We start from the raw sequence: 27,960 nt of genomic DNA, 5'->3' as shown, positions 1-27,960 counted from the left end.
AGGCCGCACCAATCTACAAGGTTTCCCCAAAAAACTAACCCATTTGATGATTCATTTGAATACAAGTACCTATCATTTCCTGAAAGTCCAATCTATGAACCTTAAATTGGAATGCTAAAGTTGAAATTCTAATGGCGCGTATGTGGTCGATAAATCGTACTATGTCTGGAAAAGGGTTCAAGTAATAAGGTTCCATTTTGCATAATTTCGGACACCTTTATGCCCGTTAAAGGTAAGACATACCATAGAGAAATAAGTAAGCATAGAGTGCTCACTCCATACATCAGTTTTGTTACCAAAACACTTTTTTGCAGTCGACATCTAGCGTTGAGTAACGGAAGTGTTTTGCTCAACAATTTACAACTAATATTACAAACAGAATCCATACATTTTGCGGCAACTCTGATTGTATAAAGTTCTTCTTTTTCATCACGTGCCATCTCCGTCCAGGAGGTTGGCTACCATATGTTTATATGTCTCTCTATGTTCAATCATGCGAATTAGTCTATCTATGCTCTTCACGTTTGACCAGTCTCATATTTTTACTCCATGATGTGCGCCTTCTACCACGACCACGGTTCCCTTCAATTATTAATTTCAGTAGGTTGTATTTATTGTTTCTATATATAAAAGTTGACGTTTGACAATTCAGTGACCGAAAAACATGACGCAGTACAGCGCCATCTGTTTTGGATGTCAAACTAAGGGAACGTTTTTTTCTTAGACTACCTCTGTATAGGGAGCGTGCATGAACTGTAGGAGGCAGCACAGGAGCCGTCAGATTTTTGGCGCGAGGCGTAAATGTGATGTTTTTTGTTCCGATATAGCCCACAAGATGGCAGAACCTACTATGCACAAGAAAACACGTGACGTGTACATTTGCATGTTTATGGTTCCGATTCAGGCCACAAGATGGCAGACCCTCCAACGCGCACGGTCCCTATTATAATTAGCTGAAATTTGTCAAGCATTAGACTTGTTCGTCGCGACATCTGTCAAGTGACAGTACTGATAAATCCGCTGCTCGACGCTAGATGTCGACTGTTTACAGATAGGCGAGGGTTTTGCATATCGATACACGACCTTATAGATTAAACTTTATACAAATGTAAAACCACTCATTTATTTATTTTTTATTTGCTTATTAAATTAAAATTGTCACACTATTTAAAAACACTTGGCATAATACTCATTTGTATTGAAAGTCAGTTACACTTAAATAAACATGTGTAGCGCGACAAAGAACAATGTATGATACGCTTTAAACATATCTACTTGTTACGTAGTTCTATTAAGCAATAAGCGTGTTTTTCAGGAGCAAGGTGTTATTATGGCCATTAAGTAGCTCGCCGTGGTGGCGACATCGCGCTTAAGCCATTCAAAGTCCATAAACAAAAGTTTTTAGTGTACAATTACATATAATACAGTGCCTAAAACAGGAAATCAAAACGGAATTCGTGAAATAAAGGCGTTTTTTTACAATTAGTATTTGCCTGGATTGAATCTTATATGAAGAAAATTATTTCTCTGGCACTATTGTTAATTCTACGTACTATATTCTGATGCAAATGTGTTAAAAGGAGTTGAATCCTTGTGCCATAGTAAATCGTATACGGGATATAGCTCTAAGACTGTTTAAAGACCGCTACAACTGCTGCACACCATGCAGGAGCAGCTAATAGATTTGGACCCCGTCAATTCGACGCGTGAACGGTCTGCCTCGAACCAGAGTCGACGCACTTCGGGCGCGCACTACGATTTCGAAATACCATTTTCTTCTGTCCAAGGTAAATATAATGTCATTGCCCTAGTTTCCCTCCAGGTCCAGCTGTTTTCGTACACTTGACAGGGTAACAAACAGCAAACAGGGTAGGGTAATTATTCGACACAATGTATATTGTTAAGAATTAAATATAAGTTATAAGATAATTTTTCTACTCGCCGACTGTAATGATCGCAAAGTATAATTGCGTACTTTTCATGTATGGGCTCCCACTCAACTATAATATTCATTTTGATATGCTGTAGTCAACTATAAAATAATTACTAATCACGTGCCCCCGCGCTCCCATAGAAAAGACTAAACGGGCGACAAATAGTAGTAGCGCGTTTATGTCTTTTGTACTACATTTTTGTCTACTGAGATACTTACCAATTATCATTAATTATTTAGGTTTTATTTTAGATGACTCGTAGAAAAAGTATTTTATACAATAGTGATATCAAGGTTTTCAATCTTGTACCTTACATAGGTAACTCAGCAAGCTTCGTTGCCTAAGCACGGTACTCGACTGAAAAGCTCTCTATTGTATCCCGATTGTATTAAATACTGTTATTTTTAATTTGCTACTTGTAAAATATATTTTTATGTACTACTTACTTACTCCGTTGGCTCAGCGACCCAAAATGAGACTTGGCCTCCGACACAAGACAGCGCCACTTTTCTCGGTCCTGTGCGACCTCTCGCCAATTGTCGACTTGAAGCTCGCGCAGATCCGCCTCCACCATGTCGCTCCAGCGATACCTAGGGCGTCCGATAGGATGCGACGCTATAAAAATACCCGTGTTCCACCCCAAAACCTAAATGTAGGAGATATTTTTATGTAGATATATTTATTGTTTAGACAGTACGGATTGCAATATAAGTTCAAATTTGTGCGGTAAGGTAGGTTTAGAACAAAATTTTACGCAGTTGTTTATAGTAGCCCCGTCAATTGGGCGATACAATCGGTACCTATTGAACCGGGGAGTTTACCTCCATGGGCGAAAACAGTTTCTACGCTGACTCCGCACCAACATGCCTGCTGTCACCAGTGAATCAAAGTGTGCCAGCGCCACTACAAACGTCATAATTTTATATGAATATATACGATATATGATATTTCATTTATACAGTACAGTCAGCATCAAAAATAGCGGATCAAACAAGGTTTCAAAAGTTCATTCTGTAACAGCTAAACAATAACCGGCCAAGAGCATGTCGGGCCACGCTCAGTGTAGGGTTCCGTAGTTACTCTTCCGTCACAATAAGCTAAACTGGAGCTTAAAGTATAGTAAATTGTTAACTAAGATATGAAACGGTACCTTTCACCTGAGTCAAACAAATAGGCAAATTTGCATAATCAGTACCTAATTAAAATAAGTCTTTTTACTATGAAGGGAAAACTTTTTGCGATAACTCAAAAACAGCTAAACTGATCATGTCCGCTATAGTTTTCATTTAATGTCTTTCTTAAGCTCTACTTCCGCGATTTTTTTTATATTTTTTGGACCTATGGTTCAAAAGTTAGAGGGGGGGGGACACATTTTTTTTTTCTTTCGGAGCGATTATCTCCGAATATATTCACTTTATCAAAAAATGTTTCTTCAAAACCCCTATTAGTTTTGAAAGACCTTTCCAACGATACCCCACACTCTAGGGTTGAAGCGAAAAATAAATTTCACCCCCACTTTACGTGTAGGGGAGGTATCCTAAAAAAAATTAAATGTTTTGATTTTATTGTACGACTTTCGCGGCTTTATTGATTTATATATCCATGCCAAATTTCAGCTTTCTAGCACTAACGATCACGGAGCAAAGCCTCGGACAGACAGACAGACAGACAGACAGACAGACGGACATGGCGAAACTATAAGGGTTCCGTTTTGCTACGGAACCCTAAAAATTGATGGTTCTATATGTAGAACAACTTAGACTGTAAAAGATATAGTTTTTTTTTGTACCATTTGGCGTTGAAACTTTCGGTCCATGGGGTCCCAGCGCGCACAAGTTTTTTGGAGAAATCGCGAAACGTCTGGTTGACGTTACTGGTGACCGAAGAGCTGGCGGCTTCCTCGCACAACGTATCAGTATTGCGATACAACGAGGAAATGCCGCCAGCATCCTTGGTACAATGCCTCAAGGGCCTATTTTAGATATAAGCTAGTTATAGTAATCATCTGTATATATCCATTATGTATATTGTTATTGTCAATAAATAGTTTTGAATGTGATTATTAGAGAATTATCTTTATTTGAAAAAGCTATCCGGAATATCAGATACTTTTGGCGCGTTGTTTCATCCGCTACTTTTGATGCTGACTGTACAGAGGTAACTTATATAACGGACTCTATCTTGAGGTAGGATGGGTACTTATTAGTTATCTGTATTGATTGCTTAAAATATTTGGATTTGCGGTAAAATAAATGTCTAATAGGTTACGGGGGTAACCCCATTGAAACAGGAATAATATCCCTTGCTATATATAAACCGTACGCGTTGGGTCGGCCATCTTGTGGCCTGAACCGAAACATAAACATGTAGGTACATTTGACACTTCACGCCAAAGCCAGTGCTGCCATCTACCGATGTCATATGTTTTGTGTGTAGTAGGTTCTGCCATCTTGTGGGCTACAGTGAAAGCATAAACTTCACATTCCCACCTCGCGCGAAAAATCTGAGGTCTCCTGTGCTGCGCCCTACAGTTTATGCACGCTCCCTATAGTACGAGTGTAAGGTTTGTTGGGGTTCGAAAACCAGACTATTTGTTAGATTTTATTTATTTTTATCAAATTTAACACATATCAGTAAAAGAATAAGGATCAAAGTCAAATTAAGTTCTAAAGGTTTTAATCATGTGTCGAAGGATGGTAGTAAATGTAATGTGGCTACAATTTTTTCTTTGACAATCCTCCTCTATTTCAAATTATCTTTGGTGGCTATGCGTACATAGCACTCCGTTTACACCGGCTTGCCTAATTTTCAGACAGCTGCGCCATTTTCTTTGAACTGATAATGGAAAAGAAAACAAAGTTAAGCTCCGGCTTGTCAACGATATTTTGCACGTATTTGGAGAAATTTGATTAGGTGCCTACACAATTCACGGAAACACGAGAGCTATGTTCTCAATCATTCTCTTATCATTTACAGTCTTTATTTAGGGTACGTTAGGCCAAGGAAAATCCATTAAGGTACCATCCAACCATGCTAAGTATTCAAGCCATGTATGGCGCTCATATAGAATATGCATGCATTGTTATTTCCAACTTAACCCTTCGTAACCATTGTCAAATATTTGCAACTGAATTAATAATCTTAAAATTATATATTACAGTCCGAATTATCTGGGACGTATACGGGACAAGGCATACGAAAGGTTAAGCGTGGGGTTTCGTCTAGTTACTAAAGTTAAGGTGACTGTGGGCAAGACCGGCATACTTTATTTATTTTTTACATTGGAGTATTCTAGCTCCGTAAATTATTCACTTACGTGACCGCTTGTAATCACATACGATGAAGAATTTCATAAATAATAGTTAAGCTATAGTGACAGATCATTTTAATCATAAATTAAGCAAAAACAATAGTGTTTTTAAAAATTCGGCGAGTAGACGGACTTCCCGTGTAGTTTAAGGTAAGTCCGTCTAGTAACGATATCAGCCATACTATGGGTGCTTATGTGTTCGTATTCGAATCCTTACAAAGAATAAAACAAGACAATGAAAAGTGTACTCTAAACTTGTTAATATAGGGTTTAGATTCGAAATAAACACAATTTTTCTTATTAAAAGGTAAGTCATATATTACGAAAATGGGGTGGTAAACCTTTTTTGGAAAATAATTATACGTACTTATTTTTTGGACTTCTCAAATAAAATACCAATAGTCATTTTAAATTTACGGAGATCAAAGAGGGTTACATAAATAAACTCATAGTAGTAGCAATTTTAGTATAGTAATAATTTTTAGTTTTAGTAGTTAGTGTCCACATGCATGGCTTTGTCATGTCATGGAAAAACCATTTTCACATGCCATATGGCAGAACATATTAGGGGTCAACAATGTAAATTTATAACATCTACTGTACTGTACCATATGTTCTTGTAAAAAAAAAATTAAAACTACAAACACCGTTTAAGTTTAAATCAAATAGTGATTGGCAAATCAACCTCCATAACACAAGTAGGTACCCTACATACGTAAATTTTCAGGATAAGTAAGGCGAAGAACCCACGTCACATAGCGGCGTGGCACGCGCGGTACAGCGTGTCGTGATCACGGTGTAGGCAAAACGCCTAAACCACGATAAGTACAATAAATGTTCCGAAATAAAAAATACGTACGGACTGATATGGCTGCAATGATTTTAATCTTCAAAACTGTCAAGAAAATATGACTGTACAACCGTATTCTAAAATTCAAGAGGAGTAAAAAGGGTAATAATATGTGTCATAGGTATAATAATATAACATATGAAGGCGATGATCATGGGTTCGAATCCCGGTAGGGGCATTTGCTTGTATAATCTACACAGATATTTGTTCCTCCAGTCATGTTTGTTTTTTATGTATTTATCTATATAAGTTTCGTCGTCGCCTAGCACCAATAGTAAAAGCTAAGCTATGCTTAGTTTGCGGCCAATATTTATTTATTTATTTACTTAATAGGTATTTTCTTATTTGTATTTTCGGTTACATAGTGCTGAGGATGAAGAACACAGTTTTTTAGTAGTTTCGAGATTAAAATTGTTAATAAACACAAAACACAAACATCATGCGCAATGTTGTAAAGATGCATATCTGTAGTAACCTTATAAAATCGTAATAAATAATATTGAAGCCATTTAACAGTTGGTATCCTCTGATTCAAGGAAAGTCCGGACGACGGACTTGCCTGGTGCATAGTAGACGGACTTTCCAACTTAGCAAAATTTTAATGTGATGAATGATGGAACGTATAATTACAAAACTAAGCCAATATCTGATAATTTAAACACATAATAAAGATTTCCGGGTCTTATATTACTTACGTAGTGAATTTCTGGTGCAAAATCTTGGCACAAACTATTTTTAACAATTTTATTTGCAGAGACTGTCGCACTAGCACTTCGAGTTCCATACACGTAATGACTTGTTTACGCGGATTGCTCTGAAGTTCGTTGTCACAGCGCCATCTGTTTTAGAGTGAGGGAACTAGCGCAAAAAACTGACTTACAAACTCGACGCCAAAGCGGCAAACGCTTTCTAATTCAAAAGTTATAACGTGTTGACGGACTTGCCTTGTAGACGGTCTTGCCCACAGTGACGATAAAAATACTATAGGATATAAGTACGAGTAACAACAGGTAGGGCGAGTCGATGCAGCATGAAATTCTAAGTTTTCATTTACCCCGTTCATTTATGTAAATTCCTAATCACTTAGCAGATATACTCGTGTTAAGCAGTAGCGTTTTGTTTACTAAAGCTAATACTAATATTAATATTGTTTGTAGCCCTCGTCTACCGCTCTCCACCCGCGCAGACCACCTCAGATTTGTCACGACGGATTTTTTTCGGAAATCCAGAAATGCGCAGTCAAAAAGTAGCTTTATTTTGATTTTAAATAAAAGTGCTTTTCGACTGCGGGTAAAATGACCGGTAATCTCCGTATGTAACAAATACATATGATAGATAAGATACAGGGGTGCTTTTTTACAGTTTGGTAGACGACAGTTTAAGCTAAAAACCAGTACCCCTAGTGTAAATAAATTCGATTTCGAAACGTGACGTACGCGTTTGCGTTTAGTCTCATTTTGTTTGTGATTTAGAAAGAGCGCGCCAAGCGGGACGTTTTGGAAACTCAAAATCCTATACAAAATGAGACTTAACGCAAACGCGTTCGTCACGTTATGATGTCGATCAAATTTACACTAGGGGTACTGCTCTGGTGACGGATATAGTATGTCCAAAAGTACGCTGATAAAGGACTGACAGTACTGAACTTATTTTAGCAGAATAATGTTTAAATTATATAAGTAATACATATTACTCCTACAGAACCCAAAGACCAATTTCTAATAATTCCTTTCCTCAATTAACCCCAATGTACACAACACTGCTTCCATTCACCTGATAAATTCTGTGTACAGAGTTACATCGGGACGATAACTGATCACATCGCCGCCGGCCCAGACGCCACACAAGACGTGAATTTATCTAGTGAATTAATTACGAGTATTAAAACAATTAAGCTGCTTATTGATTCCCAAGTGGCAGTGCACGGGTATCACTTGTCAGCTATTGGACCACACAGGACTTTAAGTCAATCGTCATCTGAACGTGCAACGATTAACTTAGAATTTAGATTCTACATCGTGTTTTTACTAAATTTTGGACTTTTATACTTCATCTGAACGTCCTCCATCAATTGACTCAGTTTACTTCCGTGCTTTTGCTCAGTTCGATTCCGTGGAAGAAAGTTCTAGTCCTTAAATTAATGCCAGAACGGAATACAAAAAGTCAAATTAATTATTAAATATGGATACAGAGGAAGGAACCCCGTTCCCAACGACCAAGGCGAAAGGCGGATGGCGTCGAGTGCTTGAACAACGATTGCCTATAATCTCATGGGCACCTCGATACAACCGGCTGTCGGCCATTGCTGATCTGGTGGCTGGCATCACGCTTGGACTGACGTTGGTGCCACAGAGCATCGCGTACGCTGCGCTGGCGGGGTTGCCCGTGCACTATGGACTCTACTCTTCGTTTATGGGTATTTATATCACTTACTAGACTAAGGGCTAAAAACAAATAAATAAAATTCTAAATACGATCCCCCTGCGGCATGGTGCCGTAGGTGCTGGCAGCATAAAAATGTTTTCTTTTAAAAATCTTTTTACTAGCTTCTGTTTAACCTGCAATGTATGTTCGTACGGGTCATATCTTGCAAGTTAAATTTGACCCACTTCCCGGTTTTCGATGAAGCTGAAAATGTACATAGGTACATATGTAAATTGGATGACAATGCAATATTATGGTACCATCGAGCTGATCTGATGAGTCTGGAGACAGGAGGTGGCCATGGGAATTCTGTAATAAAACAACGCAACCTACTAGTTGCCTGTTGGAAGAAAAGTACAGTCAGCGATATAAGCTTGTATAAAAAAAATCTAATTTTTGACAAGAAACTTGCTAAAAGTCTATGGTTTTCCGTAGTATCTTTCTCCTCTCGTTTCTCACCAGAAACAGAATGTTATTGTATACAGTAATACATCGTTTTAGTTTAAAATCAATATATAGTAAAATGACCTTAGGCGATAACTGCGATAGCTGGAAATAAGAGCAAGTCAATATTGTGCCGAGCCCTCTGCTAAATATATCGCAAAGTTTCCATAATATGTGCGATTCTTGCTAGCTTAGTGTTGTAGTTGTACGTGAGTCGTGACATTGTGAAATATGAATATGGCAATATTTGTAAATACATATGTTCATCATAAATACGTCCATCAGGCACCGGTCCGGTATCCCCGTCGAGGGTTTTGGAAAGGGTATTTTGTAAGGATTTGCTTACCAAAGCCGTTGCTAACTGAAATCCTTTCATTTAGCTTTTTAACCGCTAACCTGTTGAAGGGGTATCGATTTTTGATTATAACGCTTATGCCATTTCCAACCTTCTCTTAGTAAAAATGGAATCAGATATTGCTTATTTATGTTTAAAGTGAAAGACTGGGTATGGTGTCTAGCGCGTAAGCATAGTTGTCTTAAAATTTTGAATTAAGAAGGGGATACCCTTTCATTTTAGCGGTATCTCTAAAAGGGAAACCCCTTCCTAGAGCTTAGTGAAATAAATGGGCAAGCAATTCAAAGGGAATGCCAATCGTTGGGGCTATTCGATAAACTACTAAGCCATTTAAAGGTTTTGTTCTGGGAAGGGGTGGACTAATGCATAATTTGGTCTAGGGGCATCTAAGGATGTCCCACTCTGGGACTCTTAGAAAGTATGAACCAAATCGAACTGGCATCGTATTATAATCAAAATATCCTGCTTTACTCAAACTTTACTACTCAATTTTTTTTATTTTATTTTTTTTTTCATTTATTTGATCCAGTTTCTAAAATAATCTGACTTCACACAACGTTATTGTCTTAGTTTGATTTTTTTGGATAAATATACCTACTTTGTACCTATAAATATACTACTTGCCATAAAAACGCACTTTAAAAACGTCTACATTGACAACCCACATCCTACCTTAAAGCCTGAAAGTTAACTTGAAGTCCAAAACTGCGGCTTTTCTTAGCAAATCTATCAAAGCACGTACATAACTAAATAATTTATTCCTGTGGCAGGTACACTCCTATACATGTTCTTCGGGACGGTAAAGGAGGTGAGCATCGGGCCGACGAGTCTCATGGCGCTGTTTGTACTGCAGACCTGTCATGGGCTGCCCATACAGTATGTTGTGCTGCTCGCGTTTCTGTCTGGAGCTGTGGTCATGCTTATGGGACTGCTGCGACTAGGTAAGTTGATTCCGGAATTGGATTAACCTCGTAACACTCGTAAGTCCAAGCGTACTTGTACAAGAAATTAAAGAAAGTTCCAAATTCAGACGGACGTCTTTGTTCCGGTCACCGGTAATTCGGTAAGTACTGGGTCTACAATGATGGAGATCATGTTACTCATAGAATATTTGAGTGCATTATTTAATGAAAATCTAATTTACCCTTCTTGGGTATTGGGTTGTATTTAGGGTTACCAGACGTCAGGCGTTTTCCTGACATGTCAGGAATGCAGCCTGAATACGGAAATATTATGAATTAATAGTCTTTTTTATAATGTACCTTTTAATTTACATTTTATCTTATTTATACGTGCAGAGTACACAATTTGTATCTGGTAACCCTTTGTATTGGACTCGAAAAAAGTTGAGTCATTAACGTTCCTCGATTTATATCTCTTAGGTTTATAATGAGGATATGAAGACAGCCTAGTCAAAGAATGACCGGACTACGTAGATTTAACAGACCGTTGAAAGCCTGGTCAATAATTCCTATAGCTATGGAATCAAGTAGCATAACAAAAGCTTCCACCAGTTTGCGCATCAACAAAACACAACGGGCTTAAAATAATATTAAATTTTATGCAACTGGTGTGTAAGAAGGGTCAAAAAAGGCGAGTGGCGTGGGTTACAATGTGATGTGAGCCGGCAACGCAGGCGTAGGCGAACCGAACATTGTACAGTCGAGGAAATTGATTCTTTAGCAGTTAACGTGTCACGTTACAATAGACAGCTCTTACCATAAGTATGTACAGCCAAATTTACTTGAACCGCAAGTTGCTAAAGAATCAATTTCCGCGACCGTAATTTAAAGAAATACGCCATGAGCATTTTTACTGCGTTGCATACAATAACTTATCTAAGACTACTGACTTATAAATAAAATGCAAAATTAATTTAAAAAACTTTATAAGCGCGGGATACATCAAAACGAAAAATATTGTAATTTTTTTTAATTGACATTACGGGGAACTTAGTTTTTAATTGACGTTCACTGGACGGTGATTACATTAAAAAAATGTTTTTGTAAGATGGCAACAATGCACTTAGTTTGAAAACTGTATTAATTTTGATTTTGTTAGGTTGGTAGCCATTAATTGCAGTATCGTTTTAGCGGTTTTAAAGCACAAGTGCTGTTATGACTTTTCTTAAGTTCTAGCCAAAGAGTAAGGTAAGGTTTTAGTGTTCATTAATGTATAAACGGCATAACAGTAGAGGAGTAGAAAAAAAGGTTTATTATGGATTATGATCTTCCGAAATGAATTTAGGACAAGTTTCATTGCATTTTGCTTACATCCAAAGATTTGACAAAATGATAAAATGCAAGTCCTAACAAATAATACTCAGAAAAAAGCGCTTATACTTGGGTATTGGGGTTTGGATTCCAACATTATTATTTTAGCAACAGCTACTTATTTGCCTGTAAAAATACTTATTTAAACAGATTGACGTATGCAAACATTTTTGTGTGCGGTTGATAAAAAAGACTGGCTTATTTATTGGACAACTGTTTTGTGTTACGCGCAAACATCTCGACTGACGTTACATACATTTTTAATTGTTTGACGGTAAATAATTACAGTAAGATAACGGTGCTTTCTTAATTTAATTATATTATTATTATGAATGGGTGGAGAAGAGTAAACAATACGTCCATCAAAGAAAAATTCCGCTTCATCAAATCAGGTTATTTACATTTCAATGTTTCGAAATAGCTGCGGGTGGTTTTTTTACGCGGTTAATTACAAGTTTATCTTATTAGTGTTATTTATTAACAACATTTTAAATACAACGTTATAGTCGAAGCTGCAGCTCATGACATACGGTGTGTCGTGTCGTGAACAAAATATTTCGTTTGGCAGGATTGGTCCTTGAATTAATTTCTAAGTAAGTACTACAGTGCTGCAACTATATACCTACGCTATGTACGCTCACGAATCGTCATAACTATTTATTGTGTCTAATATTGTAAACAACCTACTCATTAAGTGAAATGTAAATTTCTTTTGAGTAAATAAATGTCTTTAACCAGAATTTCTAAGTACTAAGTAGTCTTTTAATTGGCTACTTAACTGTTTTTTGTAAATAACGTCAAATGATTTTGTTTTCCTGAGGATCAAATGTCTATATAGGACTCATGGCATTTGAGCAACACAAAGGTCAGAAATGAGAGTTAAAGTCTGACGCTCGCAGTCGACGATTAAAACGCCTCTAACAAAATTATAAGGTGGTGTGACGTCACATCATATAAGTCTGTCCTAAATGTATGGAAGATCAAGGAAATTGCCATTTTGACCCTGAAATATTGCGTTTATGTGTATAGTTATCATACAATTTATTTTTCAATAAAATGTAAGGAATCGAATGGTACCATTTTCTTTTCTATTTTTGAAAGACAAAAAAAAAATATTTTTGAGACTTCGGAGCCTTGTATTGTTTTATAATCTCAATATATTTTTTTAAATTCCACTTTTTTATAATGGAAGGCTCATTTTCTATCCATTTAACTAAATTTTGTTATAATATTCAACATGTGTCAAGTACCCAATTGGATAACCCCTAGTTACCCTTAGTTAAACGGGTCCACTCGTCCGTCATGCTCCTAGCGTAGAATCTTTATTCAAACTTTAAGTAAATTTACTCCCAACTGATTAATAAATAATTAAGTAGGTGTCATCAACATCACAACATCACAGTCAGAACTTTGTCCGAACGAAACCAGTTTACTTGTCCGGAATATCGCAGGCGGAGCATTCGCGCCCTTATCTCGCTGTTCAATGAATTTAATTATATACGAGTGCGAGTGAAGAGCCATTCATCACGATATCGCAGCGGAAAGTTGTTTGAAACTCATAATTAGCTATGTTGATGTGGTGCAAGTGTCACTGCGATGTGTAGATGCGTTGATAGTCCGTCTAAGTTAACAGCGACTGGAACAGTACCCCTAGTGTAAATTTGATCGACATCATAACGTAACGAACGCGTTTGCGTTAAGTCTCATTTTGTATAGGATTTTGAGTTTCCAAAACGTCCCGCTTGGCGCGCTCTTTCTAAATCCAATACAAAATGAGACTAAACGCAAACGCGTACGTCACGTTTCGAAATCGAATTTAGGTATTTACACTAGGGGTACTGAACAAAGTGAGAGCCATTAGAAACGTCATAATTTTTGTTACAAATGCCATCTAGAGTTACTCGTAGCTTGACCCGACTCTATTTAGAACCCCAGTTGGTTGGGGAAATTGAAAAAAAAAATGGGCTAGTTTTTTTTTATGTTAGCATAGCCAGCAAACGAGCTGACAAGTCGCCTGATGGGAAGCGGTCATCGTCGTCGTAGTTTATTAACTTGTGTGAGGTGAGCGGGCGAAGGTTGATTTGAACATTTTAAAATCGATACTTTAGTACTAACGAACTCTTAGTAAAAGCAGAAGCAATGCCACTAGTTCCTATTCTGTAGCTTTCAAGGACCTGTACCTACATATATCATAGCATATGAACGGAAGAAAGAAAAGAAAAAAGTTAAGAAAATAAAAAAGACAACTTCAAAGGTTGCCCTAAAGAGTAAAGTATATAGGGTTTCCCGTTGTACGAGTAGTAATGCATATTCTGAAGGGCTTCAAATAAAATGCCAAAAAGTACGTAGTATAATTTGCGTTAGAAAGAGTTCCTCAATGAAGATTACGAAAACCTAAGTAATCAGAAAACTACTTTCTAACAATGTTTAAACAACATTGGCGGTATACCTACTTAACGTAGCACCTGGCATGAAAACATAGCGTGGTCCGACTGTTCGTGTACATTTTTTTTTATACTACGTCGGTGGCAAACAAGCATACGGCCCGCCTGATGGTAAGCAGTCTCCGTAGCCTATGTACGCCTGCAACTCCAGAGGAGTTACATGCGCGTTGCCGACCCTAAACCCGCCCCCCCTAGTTGAGCTCTAGCAACCTTACTCACCGGCAGGAACACAACACTATGAGTAGGGTCTAGTGTTATTTGGCTGCTGTTTTCTGTAAGGTGGAGGTACTGGAATGACATCCACTGGCTGTGCCCTACCACACAAAGCGAGATGACATTCACAATGCCCATACCTCTCTTTTGGACGTAGTTTAAGGACGTACCCGGGTACATTCAATCAAAGTAAAAAATAGATATCCCACAACAAAGATAACAAACAGTGTATTAATAAACAATTTGTTTTTATGCAGTTTTAATCTCAATAAATGACAAAGACCAACTACCACAGAGCAGTGAACGATAACAGGTTATCTCAGTATTTCGCGGGTCTGTTGTTTGCAGGTTGACTAGGTCGGCAAGTGGTATTAGGTCAGGTAACCAGATTGCTTGTTCTAGTGAGTCTACTGACACACAAGTGATGTTTATGGCATGGTTATAAAGAACTGCCAGACGACAAGCAAACAAGAGTATATAGATAGAAGCTGTGTTGTACATTTTTTTATACTACATCGGTGACAAGCGTTTGCTTGTATACGGCCCGCCTGATGGTAAGCAGTCTCCGTAGCCTATGGACGCCTGCAACCCCAGAGAAGTTACATGCGCGTTGCCGACTCTAACACTCCACATCCTCGTTGAGCTCTGGCAACCTTACATACTGCCAGGAACACAACACTATGAGTAGGGTCTAGTGTATTTGGCTGCGGTCTTCTGTAAGGTGGAGGCACTTTCCCAGTTGGGCTCTGTTCTAGATCTGGAATGACATCCGCTGTGCTGTGCCCTACCACACAAAGCGAGATGACATTTACAATGCCCATACCTCTCTTAAAATATATGCCTTTAGCGTTATGTAAGTTCTAATACGTACGGTAGGACTCAATAATTTGGAAGAGTTCTTGAACATTTTGGAAAAGAAAAAAATCCCACACAGTAGTGTGAATGTTTCGGAAACAATTCCACGTGGAAAATGTTGCTATTTGGGCAACTTTCCGTCGTACATCGAGTAAGGCTGCGTTTTTAAAAAAGTTAATGCTTTTTTTGTAATTTTTCTGGAATAAGTTTGATGGTGGAGTCGGCGGGTAGCTCAAAAGTAGCTACTATGTAGGTAGTTTCTACGCAATCTCGCTGTAATGTTCTCAGTAAAACGCTAGGATTAGATTATTTGCAATGGGGTTAATTTTGTTATAATAACTGAACCGAAAATTTTAAGTATCTACTTATTGTACACCCAGCTGAATGAATTTCATTATAATAATTTGTCCTTGCACTTTTGCAGTTCGCTATCTGAAAAAGACATTTCCAACCATCAGGTTTTCAAGTCCTTCGTTTTTAATTTAGAGGTCCCAGATCATTTCACGGTTACCATTTTAACCCATTTTGGCATTGTAACACCCTTGATACATGAACATTAAAAAATCTAGCAGGTTCGCTTCATTACGTACCATAAAAGTCGGCTATAAATATGTTGAGCTACTCTCCTTTATTATAGCAAAAAAGAATGCACACAAGTATCATTGTAAATTAATTAGTAATAATGACTACCCTATTTGTTTCCCTCTATTACACAACTTTATGTTGACGTGTTTTTTTTATTTTTACGGTATAAAAAAACACCATGTGACCAGGTATTCGAAGATATAGTTTATTTTTACAGGTGTAAGTTGTCATCTGATGTTTTTAATTGAATTTTACTGACAATAAATGATGATTTATGTGGCATTACATGTTTTATTTTTATTAAAATCCACATTTTTGTTATAAAAAGTAGGCAACTAGTTTTTCGAGGTATCAAATATGATTAGTGTTGTTATTAGACTAGTCTCGAAGACTTTGAAACCTTAAAGACTCGCAAACCTTGAAGGTTCAAGACTTAAGCGTTGAAGGTTTGAGCTCAAAAACGGTTCAGAACCTTAACGACTCAAGCGTTTTATGAGCTCTTAAGAGTAAGTTTTTAAGACTCGGGCCTCATGGAGAGCTCGAGCTTTAAAAACTCGGGCCTGTTGAAAGCTCAAGCCCCCGAACCTCGAAGGCCTGGGTCGAGCGTTAAGAGCTCAAACAATGCATGAGCGTTCTAGGCAGAAAGTACAGGGTGGCCAAATAAGAAGTATACATTTTGTTTTTAAATTTTAACTGTATTAAGTTCAAAAATTATTAGGTATTGTTTTAAAAATATATTCTTCAGGGTTGGCAAATTCATGCGAAACATAATGTCTGACATATGTCCACCTCTAACAGCAGGCAAATGTAAGCCCTTATCATCCCAATGTTCAGCATCTATTTGCACATTTTTGGCATTATCTTAGTACATTTGTGTCGAATAGTCGGTTTTAACTGTTTAAATTTCATCAGCTTGTTAGCATAGACACGTAATTTTAGATAGCCCCACATAAATAAGTCAAGAGCTACAAAATTTGGAGAATTTGGGTGCCAATCACTGTCACTTTTTTTCAAAATTAATCGAGCAAACAACGTGTTTTAAACAACAGAAACATTTGAGATAAAATTGCTTGCTGCTAGTGGTAGACATTTGGCAGAAATTATCTTCCGTATACAATTGCCAACCCTGAATAATATATTTATGAAAAAATATTTAGTAAAATTTCCACTTAATGTAATTAAGATTTAAAAACAAAGTGTATCATTCTTATTTGTCCACCCTGTATTATGGTGTTTTTTTTAAGAACATTATGTACCTAACTACGTTGCCACTTTGTAGTCATGTCTGAGTGTAGTGATTAACAGATCGCAAAAAGGCTGAGGTCACACATAAAATTGATCTGCAGTCGAAATAAATCTTAAACTTTACGTTTAGAGGTGTTGATTATCCACTCTAATTGATATTTTAGAAACAAAAATGCGATAAAGTCCAATTACTTATATATTTTCTTTTTCCCCTATTTCACAAAAAAATATATAATATTTTTTAATTCTAATGACCTCAGTATTACGCTGTTTAAAATAACTCGGGTTCCTCACGCGCATCCTGTATAACTAACAAATATGGCATACATTGATCTAATTTGTTATAAGCTTTTAAGACTTAAATGCTCCAAGGCTTATAGACTTAAAACTTCAAAGCTTAGGAGGCTTTAAAGCTTGAGGCCCAAAGACTCGAAGTTTCTGTGATCGTAAGCTGCAACGCGAACTTATTAATTTGAGGCTTATACGGTCGAGGCTTTAACCTTTTGAGCGCTTTCTCTCTCGCATCAAAATGTGGCATACACGCCTACATGTCAACTAGTGAGAAACGAATTCAAACCTTATCTGTCAACAGTAAAATTGCTTTGACAGCGTCTGCCATGACCCCTTTAGTGGTCGCTGGCGAGGTAGGCACGACAGCACACGACCACTTTAGTGGCTCTTGGCGTTCAAAAGGTTAAGGTCCTAGACTCAGCAGTCGCGACTCGAGTCTTGTAGTTTACGCCTCGAAGCTTAAATTCACAACACTAAATATGATACATATTCATATCCGAAACGGAGAAACCCTGAATGGTTTCTTTATTTTTTAATAGTCTAGTATCCTCAGTAGGCGACAAAAAACAAAAAAAATGTTTTATTTAAAATATTTTGAGCCTTGTCAAGATAAGGTTTTAAAGGCAACAAAACCTCTTTCCAGGGTTCCTTGTGGATCTAATATCGCCTTCAGTGACAAGCGGCTTCACGTCGGGTACCGCCGTCATCATCGTCGTAACACAACTGAAGGGGCTGCTCGGCCTCAGCTTTTCTGCGGAGTCCATTCCTGAGAACCTGGCCAATATTGTGCAGAAGTGGGGTCAGGTGCAGGTGCCTGATGTGTTATTGAGTATCGTGTGCTGCACGGTGTTGCTGCTGCTTAGGGTAAGTTATTGCATGCGATTTGCACACACCAATAGGGTTGTTTCCAATTTTTTGAAACGCTTGTATTACGTTCTATATTAACTAAAAGTGGCCCTAAAATTCAACTTTTATACTAAAAACGGCTTTAAATATGTTAAATTAACAAATAATATTATGACAGATGCTTTCGCGCCCAAAACGCTTTGGAAAATTGTGTGACGTCACAGTTTACGGTTTGACACATAACTACGTACACACGTAGAAGATATGAACTGTCAACTGACATTTGTCATTTGTTGTTTATCGCCTACCTGTCAACAGTGTCAATCCGAGAGTTGTGACGTCATCAGAATCTTCAATAACGTTTCGAGTTTGGTCACGTGACGTGTGCCAAAAGATATTTTAAATTCAATATTTACAAAAATATGGTCATTACAGGTCCCCTAAAAGTAGTTTAACATGTTCTTATAATCCAAAAGAATTTATTGGAATACAATTCTCCCCTAAGATTTGTAGATGGAAACAACCCTATTGAGTACTTGACACATGTTGAATATTATAACAAAATTCATCTAAATGGACAGAAAATGAGCCATACATTATTAAAAAAAGGAATTTAAAAAGACATGTTAAGATTATAAAAATTACAAGACTCCAAAGCCTCAAAAAAAAACTTTCAAAAAGAAAAAAGAAAATGGTACCATTCGATTCCTTACATTTTATTGAAAAATCAATTGTATGATAACTATATACATAAATGCAATATTTCAGGGTAAAAATAGCAATTTTCTTGATTTTCCATACATTTAGGACAGACTAATATAATGTGACGTCACATTACAATATCACTTTGTTAGAGGCGTTTCAATCGTCGAATACGAGCGTCAGACTTTAACTCTAATTTCTGACCTTTGTGTTGCTTAAATGCCATGACACTTTCCTTTATAGACATTTGGTCCTCAGGAAAATCAAGATCGATTGACATTATTTACAAAAAACTGTCAAGTAGCCAATTAAGCAGACTGAGGTACAATTAAACTTGCTATGCCCTATGCACATTGCACAACTCCATGAAGAAACATTATTTTTAGGGTTCCGTACGCAAAGGGTAAAAACGGGACCCTATTACTATGACTCCCCTGTCTGTCTGTCACCAGGCTGTATATCATGAACCGTGATAGCTAGTTTTATTTTTATATCATCATCTTGTCACGGCTTATGGGAGCCTGGGGTCCGCTCGGCTACTAATCCCATGAATTGGCATTTACGAAAGCGACTGGGATTTTTCTACGAAGTAAACAAAATAAACAATGGGGTCATTTTTATCCTTTGCAGAAACTCAAAGACATCGATGTAGGCCCAAAACGCGCCGTTCTGAAACGAGCTCTATGGGTGACCTCCATCAGTCGTAACGCGTTAGTGGTCACGTGCGCTGCCTTCTTCGCGTACCATGCCTGCGACCACGACAAACCATTCATCAAGCTTTCTGGTATGTACAATGGTTTGACGAGGGCCCAAAACGCGCCGTCCTAAAACAAGCTCTAGTGGTGACCTTCATCAGTCGTAACGCGTTATACAGAAATGATACCGACCGACGCGTGCGGCGTGTGACCTTCGCACGCCGTCCTACCCGCCGCCGGCGACGTTTCAGAGAAACCACCCTCAAAGATTTCCGAACATAACATTCGACCGTCGCCGGTCGCGGACACGCGTCGGTCGCCGGTCGCCGGCAGCGTGTGGTCAGAGAAACCAGGGCCTTAGGCATACGTGACCAACGTATGCCGTCTTCTTCGCGTACCACGCCTGCGGCCACGACAAACCATTCATCAAGCTTTCAGGTATGTACTATGTATTAACGAGGGCCCGAAACGCGCCGTTCTAAAACAAGTTTTATGGGGACTATGGGTGACCTCCGTCAGTCGCAACGCGTTAGTAGTCATGTGCGCCGCCTTCTTCGCGTACCCCGCCTGCGATCACGACAAACCATTTTTTCGGAAACTTATATTTTTGTATTGGAATGAATTTTTTTTTGAAAATGAAAGTTTCCTTTGGTTCCTGTAAATTTCTTAGACCTATCCCAACTTTTCGGAAATTTTTGGCAACTTGCACATTTGTAATCAGGAAATTTCATAGTTTTTTTAAATATATATATAACGATAGGCAGGCGTTTGACCACGATCTCACCTGATGGTAAGTGATGATGCGGTCTACGGTGGAGCACGCTTACCTATGAGATACCTATTTACCCTAGCCTTGAAGAGACCCAGATTATACTCATGCGGAAACAGTTCGCAGCGCAAACATGTGGCTTGAAAAAATGTGATTGTTATTGTACCAATATTTGAGTAATGAAATGCATTCTCTTGGTAGACTGGTTCTTTCCAACTTTTCGCATAGCCTATCATAAATAACCAGGTTAAAGGCTTTGGATAAGTCTAGAAAGCACGCATATACAGGAGTGTTCCTATTCTTGTGTTCTTAGTGACACAATTCAAAAAAAGCTATAGCTTTTTTTTCACAATCCATAACTCCTGGGGGAACAATATAGGCCTTTGTCCTTCAGTAGATACACCTGCATGAAATAAGATCGTTTTCGAGCAAGTATGATGAAAAATCATATGGCTTGACGTAATAATATACTGCGAGTGCGAAACGTTTCTTACCTACACACTTTTATATGATTTTCTTAGCTATTTCCAGACAGATAAAATTTTATCATAATCATAATCATTTATTGCATTCATGAACAATGTAATGTTCGTCAGGTCACACAAAAAATCCTGTTTAAGAATTTAAAAAAAAGAAACAATATTTCTTTTAACCCTTATTATCCTTTTCCAGGCAAAGTAGAACCAGGCCTGCCGCCCTTCTCACTGCCTCCATTCAGCGTACCTCACGGCAACGGCACCACAAGCTTCATCGAGATGGTGCAAGAGCTAGGCTCGGCGGTCATCATGTTGCCGATCGTCATGGTCCTCGCGAACATCGCTATCGCGAAGGCTTTCTGTGGGTATCTCTAATCTGTCTCTTTCTTAGCGTCTATCTTGCTCATTCAGGGTTCCTCACACCAACGGCAGGAGCTTCATCGAGATGGTGCAAGAGCTAGGCTCGGCGGTCATCATGTTGCCGATCGTCATGGTCCTCGCGAACATCGCTATCGCGAAGGCTTTCTGTGGGTATCTCTAATCTGTCTCTTTCTTAGCGTCTATCTTGCTCATTCAGGGTTCCTCACACCAACGGCAGGAGCTTCATCGAGATGGTGCAAGAGCTAGGCTCGGCGGTCATCATGTTGCCGATCGTCATGGTGCTCGCGAACATCGCTATCGCGAAGGCTTTCTGTGGGTATCTCTCATTGTCTCTCTCTTAACGTCTATCTCACTCATTCAGGGTTCCTCACACCAACGGCAGGAGCTTCATCGAGATGGTGCAAGAGCTAGGCTCGGCGGTCATCATGTTGCCGATCGTCATGGTCCTCGCGAACATCGCTATCGCTAAGGCTTTCTGTGGGTATCTCTCATTGTCTCTCTCTTAACGTCTCACTCATTCAGGGTTCCTCACACCAACGGCAGGAGCTTCATCGAGATGGTGCAAGAGCTCGCCTCGGCGGTCATCATGTTGCCGATCGTCATGGTACTCGCGAACATCGCTATCGCTAAGGCTTTCTGTGGGTATCTCTCATTGTCTCTCTCTTAACGTCTATCTCACTCATTCAGGGTTCCTCACACCAACGGCAGGAGCTTCATCGAGATGGTGCAAGAGCTCGCCTCGGCGGTCATCATGTTGCCGATCGTCATGGTGTTCGCGAACATCGCTATCGCTAAGGCTTTCTGTGGGTATCTCTCATTGTCTCTCTCTTAACGTCTATCTCACTCATTCAGGGTTCCTCACACCAACGGCAGGAGCTTCATCGAGATGGTGCAAGAGCTCGCCTCGGCGGTCATCATGTTGCCGATCGTCATGGTACTCGCGAACATCGCTATCGCTAAGGCTTTCTGTGGGTATCTCTCATTGTCTCTCTCTTAACGTCTATCTCACTCATTCAGGGTTCCTCACACCAACGGCAGGAGCTTCATCGAGATGGTGCAAGAGCTCGCCTCGGCGGTCATCATGTTGCCGATCGTCATGGTGTTCGCGAACATCGCTATCGCTAAGGCTTTCTGTGGGTATCTCTCATTGTCTCTCTCTTAACGTCTATCTCACTCATTCAGGGTTCCTCACACCAACGGCAGGAGCTTCATCGAGATGGTGCAAGAGCTCGCCTCGGCGGTCATCATGTTGCCGATCGTCATGGTACTCGCGAACATCGCTATCGCTAAGGCTTTCTGTGGGTATCTCTCATTGTCTCTCTCTTAACGTCTATCTCACTCATTCAGGGTTCCTCACACCAACGGCAGGAGCTTCATCGAGATGGTGCAAGAGCTCGCCTCGGCGGTCATCATGTTGCCGATCGTCATGGTGTTCGCGAACATCGCTATCGCTAAGGCTTTCTGTGGGTATCTCTCATTGTCTCTCTCTTAACGTCTATCTCACTCATTCAGGGTTCCTCACACCAACGGCAGGAGCTTCATCGAGATGGTGCAAGAGCTCGCCTCGGCGGTCATCATGTTGCCGATCGTCATGGTCCTCGCGAACATCGCTATCGCGAAGGCTTTCTGTGGGTATCACTCATCTATCTCTTTCTTTGCGTCTAACTCGCTCATTCACGGTTCCTCACAGCAACGGCAGGAGCTTCATCGCGATGGTCTAAGAAATAGGGTCAGCTCCAGCAGTCATCATGCTACCGATCGTCAAGGCGCTGGTGAACATCGCTATCGCTAAAGCTTTCTGTGAGAATCACTAATTATAGTGATGACTTACTAGTCATCAGACATTTAATTAGACGAGACATATGTGACTTTACGTAACTTTGTGGGTATTTGGCGCTAATCAGTAACATTGCGTGCACGTTGTTCCGTAACAGTTACGTGTTAAGTTCAGTATAGTAGGAATAAATAGGTACCCAAAGGGGAATAGGTAGGTTTGACGCTACCAACCAGTTTCTAAATATGTTAGTCATAAATTGAATGTGACGTATGTAATCGAATAATAGTCTAGCCCAGTCACGTGTGGTGTTGTTAAATATAACTTTTAGTTTATAACTTTTATAAGGTATTTGTTGCTTTTCAGATGGTATTTTCGCGAATTCTTTATAGAAAATTATTAAACACTCCTCACCCCACATAGTCAGCGTCAGCTTTTTCTCATTTTTTACCGGCATATGTTGTAAGGTTTTATCGAATTTCTCTCTACTTTTATTCTGAAACTGCCTTGACGTTTCAACGGACTTATTTCTCGTTTCAGCATCGGGCGGCCGCGTAGACGCAACGCAAGAAATGCTGACACTAGGCATATGCAATATGGCGGGGTCTTTCTTACACTCCATGCCCACCACCGGCGCCTTCACGCGGTCCGCTGTGTCGCATTCCAGTGGCGTTCAGACGCCAGCCGCTGGACTTTACTCAGGTGAACGACACTATAATGTTTGCCACATTACACATCGGGTCCAAGATAGAGCGGCTTGGAGAGCACTGGTTAAGAGGGTCTACAGTCTTCACGTTCCTTAGAGAATATGACAAAGAAGAAAGAAGAAGAAACTATACTATGTGTCGGGAATCGTGGGCGTATCAAACTAAGAGACAGTACATCAGAATCTACAATAGTTGATGACGAGGGCTTTCAATGAAATACGGTGTTCAACTCACAGTCTTTATTGGACAAGACTGATTTCAAATCATAGCACACATACATTTCTTATCTTAAGCAAGCTGGAGCTTGCTTGCTTGGGAACCGCCACGGACGTCATGTCCCGTCTTTGATTGATTGACAGCATAATTTCAATTATTCTCGATTTCAATTGTTTTGACAGCGCACTCTATGATGCCTTGTCGGAACTGCGTCGAACGCCACTCAGGTGTAACATAACACCCTAGCTTGCTCTATTTGACAAATATGGCGTGATGAAAGGCTTCTTAGGGCCCCTCTACACGATGGCCCAGCGTAAGCCAGTCTAAGGGACGCAGCTATGCGGTGGAATGAGATAGCAATATCACTTACTCCCTCTAACGCATAAATGCGTCCCTTGGACTGGCCTGTGCTGGGCCATCGTGTAGTGGAGCCATTAAAGGCGATAGATGGCACGATTCAGTCGTTCTCCGACATATATGCGAGTAATTGCTCACACTAGCCATACGCATCATGGCGGCGGGGTCGTTCAAATGCCTCTCACTCAGGCGATCCGGTGTCTCGCACTCCAGTGGCGTTCAGACCCCGGCTGTTGGGAGTTACTTTGGTAAAAAAAGCAATATTTGGCAGTTAACGGCAACGGTCTCAAAAAAGACCACATCATCTTTTTGTATTCTTTTCTTTTTCAGACTATAGATTGGCGATAAGGCTTGAATTGAGGATATTTTTTTATTCTTGCCCGTTAAACGGTGGCGATTTTGTAAAAATCACCCAGATCCAGTCGTTAGAAAATAATGTTAAGACAGCGGAATCCGTCGGAAAACTCACGGAAAACTGCCTAATAGTTTGACATAAATTTTACCAGATTGTACGATTTGTGCAAATACTAGTCCGTTCTGGACTGGATTTTCAACTATTGGATGTAGTACCTACTAAAAAACGAAATACCTACTCATAATAAAATATCTTAATCATAAATAATTATAGTTTGTAAATTAAATATGAGCTAACCTTTAAACTGTGGTTAGCATAGGACCTAAGAAGTATATTGAGCTAAATTTTGCTTAGAAAATACAAAATAATTCGGCCCGCAATGTAAAGCAATACACAATTTACGAGATACGAGCTATTTGAAGCAACTGTTAATGCCTGTTGGTAGTTATAGTTATTATAAAAAGCTCGTATCTCGAATGTCATCTTGTAATGTTTGTTTATTTTATTATTTTATTTATTTGCTAGTCGGTAGATTTGCAATAACAATTAACCATACCATGGTGTCATAATTAAGTGTAACTTGACTGTATTGGATTTACACACTGTATATGTTTGTGTTTTATTGATATAAATAATATTTATTGTATCTTTCAATCGTCCTTAATTAATTGAACTGTAATTAGTGAACGAAACCATTTTTTTTTTAAATTTCATTCGATGTCATGTGTTGCCATATATTGATATTTACCCTACTTTGTTCCAAAATATAGGCATTCAACTATTTCATCAAGTGTCGCTATAAAATAAATCAGTGTGATGCACATTTCAGCTGTCATCGTGCTTATGGCGCTGCGGTTTATGACATACTACTTCAAGTTCATTCCAAAAGCCTGTCTCTCGTCGGTACTCATCTGCGCCGTCATTTTCATGGTATGTACCTATTTTAGAATTTGTTTATGTAACTAGCGGTGGTGGCTGAGTGGATTTGACTTCCGACTTTCGAGATTACGGGTTCAAATCCTAGTTCGTACCAATCAGTTTTTAGGAACTTATTTACGGAATATCGGATATTTACTGCATACATCCGCGAAGAAATTCAAAGGTGTACGTCAAGTCTCCAGCCCGCATTGGGCCAGCGTGGGGACTATAGCCCAAACTCTCTCGCGCATGCGAGGAAGTCTGTGCCCAGCAGTGGGAGGTGTATAGGCGGAATTATTTATTTATTCGTATGTAACTGTAGCAGCTTCAGATAAAAGTGACCCCGCCTGCATGGTTTGTAAGCAAAGGTGATAAGCGAATATTATTGCAAACTGTATTTTTACTGTAAATAAAATGTTATTTAATTGAATATTCACAAAATTAATAAATGGTTTTCAGTAGTAAATCGATAAATATATACTTATATAGTTAATAATAATTCTCCATAACTCAAGACCTAAGCACGGTTTTTGTCAGAACTCAGTTGCTACGTATTACGTATTTACCTACGGTTCTTTTACTTATAACAAAAAAAGTGAAAGTGACATTTGATCCCAGGAAGATCACCTTCGCAGGTAGCCGACTAGGGAGCAGTGCTGCATGTGTAAACCTTTACCAGTCATGGGTAGACTTCGCAACATGATAATCTCTGACAAAATTACAATCTTAATGTTTCTTCCCAGATTGACTATGGCACGGTGTTGCGTTTGTGGCGCACGTGCCGCTCGGAGCTGGCGGTGCTGCTACTGACATTCGTTGTGTGCCTTGTGGACAGCGTAGAACGCGCTGTACTAGTTGGTGTGCTGGCCGCCACCGCCGTGCTGCTGCGTGGGGTTATGCGGCCCGCGATTCACCGGCACACTGTGCAGGTCACTCAGTAGCCTAGCACATATGGGCTGCGACAGAATTGCGCGTCAGATTCTTTCGCGGCCAACATGTGCTCAAAATTAATAAGCAAATAATTCTGAATAACTTCTCCTGTTAACAGTTCTACATGGTAGACTAGACATACAGACAAATAGTTAGTGTAATAGAATAGAATTTTAGTGTAATAGAATCAAATTTGTATCTTCGATAAAAAGTGTGCAAATAATCTTGTTGAGGTAACTGATTACGGAAGCTTAAAGAATGCATTCATGGAGCAGAAAACGTCTATAACAATGGCGGTAATTAAGGAATTAAGGGATTAAATAAAGACTTATCGCGTTATTCATAAACGTCTGTTAACTCTAACAAGTTGATAATCGTAAACAAAATTTGTCTGCATCTCTCTGAAACTCAATTGTAAACCACGGAAATCTAACATTATGTTACAGGTGGGTGGCATAGAAGCGGCGCGCGTGCGACCTACGCTGGCGCTAATATTCCTGAACGTAGAACACGTTACGGCCCGCGTGACCGCGGCTGCGCGGACGCGGCCTAACGCCCCGCTGTTGCTGGACTGTAGCGCGCTGTCGCTCATCGACGACGCCTCACGACAGGTAAACCTACAAGTTCAAATAATACATGTTTAATTCTTATAATAAAAACGTCCGACAATCAAATTTCAATACATTTATTATGATCAACTCTCTCTGCCTTGATTATAAGACCTACCTTTGGCCCAGGTCACAAATTATTGGATTTCTACAGTCATGTCCAGTTTGAATGGCCATGAGCTTCTCATCAAGAAGCTAAAAAGATCGTGCGAGCACAATTTCAGACTATACTGATTCCAGATAGATGAGTAGAAACTAAAATTGCAAACGCGCCTTTTAAATTGAAATAGCTAAAGCTCACGAGTCTCACGACCGTTTTTTTTTCTTTCCGCAGGCGTTGGAACGTTTAGTTAAAAAGTTCAAGAGCGTTGACCAGAAACTGGTTGCATATAACGCGTCTCCGGAGGTATTAAAGAATCTCCAACGAGTGGAAGGTTTAGATCAACGCGCATTAAGTTCCACCACTGCGATGGAGGCGCTCACAGCTGTTTCCGAACCAAATGAACACATTGTCGAGACCACGGCGCTGCTGAAAAAGTAGCCGATTGAATGGATTCTTAATGAACGTATAGCATTCCGAAGGGTTGTAATAGCTTTAAGCTTCTGTAATAAAACCTTTGATATGATGAAAATGCGAGTTTAAAAAGTTTTATGAACCTATAAAGTGTGCTGTGATTTTTAGACTTATTAATTACTTAATCTTAGCAAAATCTCAGTATTATACAACTGAGTGGTAATATAAACAAGTATGATAATACTTGTAACATGCCAAAAATGTATAATACGTTTATGCCAATTATGTATGTTACGTTTTTAAGATGTATTGTAGGTTTATGCGTAAAGTATAAGAAACTTATTTTTTATTTGTATAATCTTTAAATCACTGTAGATACTTATAGTGTTGTAAATATACAAAATAGTATACTATAGTGTCCATAGCGTTAGAAGTAAGTAAGAAAATAACTACATATATAGGAATTGTTAATAAAATATATTAACTTCA

At 39.1% G+C, this 27,960-nt stretch overlaps 1 protein-coding gene across 1 annotated transcript; it reads left to right on the top strand.

Annotated features, from left to right (window-relative positions):
• Positions 1–1,457: 1,457 nt before the first annotated feature.
• LOC133521846 (sodium-independent sulfate anion transporter-like) lies at positions 1,458–27,960 on the top strand. Its single transcript, XM_061856942.1, has 11 exons — positions 1,458–1,787; positions 8,286–8,510; positions 10,088–10,258; positions 17,867–18,087; positions 19,402–19,555; positions 20,908–21,072; positions 23,407–23,568; positions 25,331–25,431; positions 26,163–26,348; positions 26,796–26,960; positions 27,292–27,960. Exons 1-11 carry the CDS (start codon positions 1,664–1,666, stop codon positions 27,496–27,498), a joined length of 1,881 nt encoding a protein of 626 aa, XP_061712926.1. The 5' UTR covers positions 1,458–1,663; the 3' UTR covers positions 27,499–27,960.

The sequence above is a fragment of the Cydia pomonella genome, chromosome 10, assembly GCF_033807575.1.
Source record: "Cydia pomonella isolate Wapato2018A chromosome 10, ilCydPomo1, whole genome shotgun sequence".
Lineage (NCBI taxonomy): Eukaryota > Metazoa > Arthropoda > Insecta > Lepidoptera > Tortricidae > Cydia > Cydia pomonella.
Note: the sequence above shows the minus strand (reverse complement) of the source record. Positions and strands in the feature narration are given on the sequence as shown.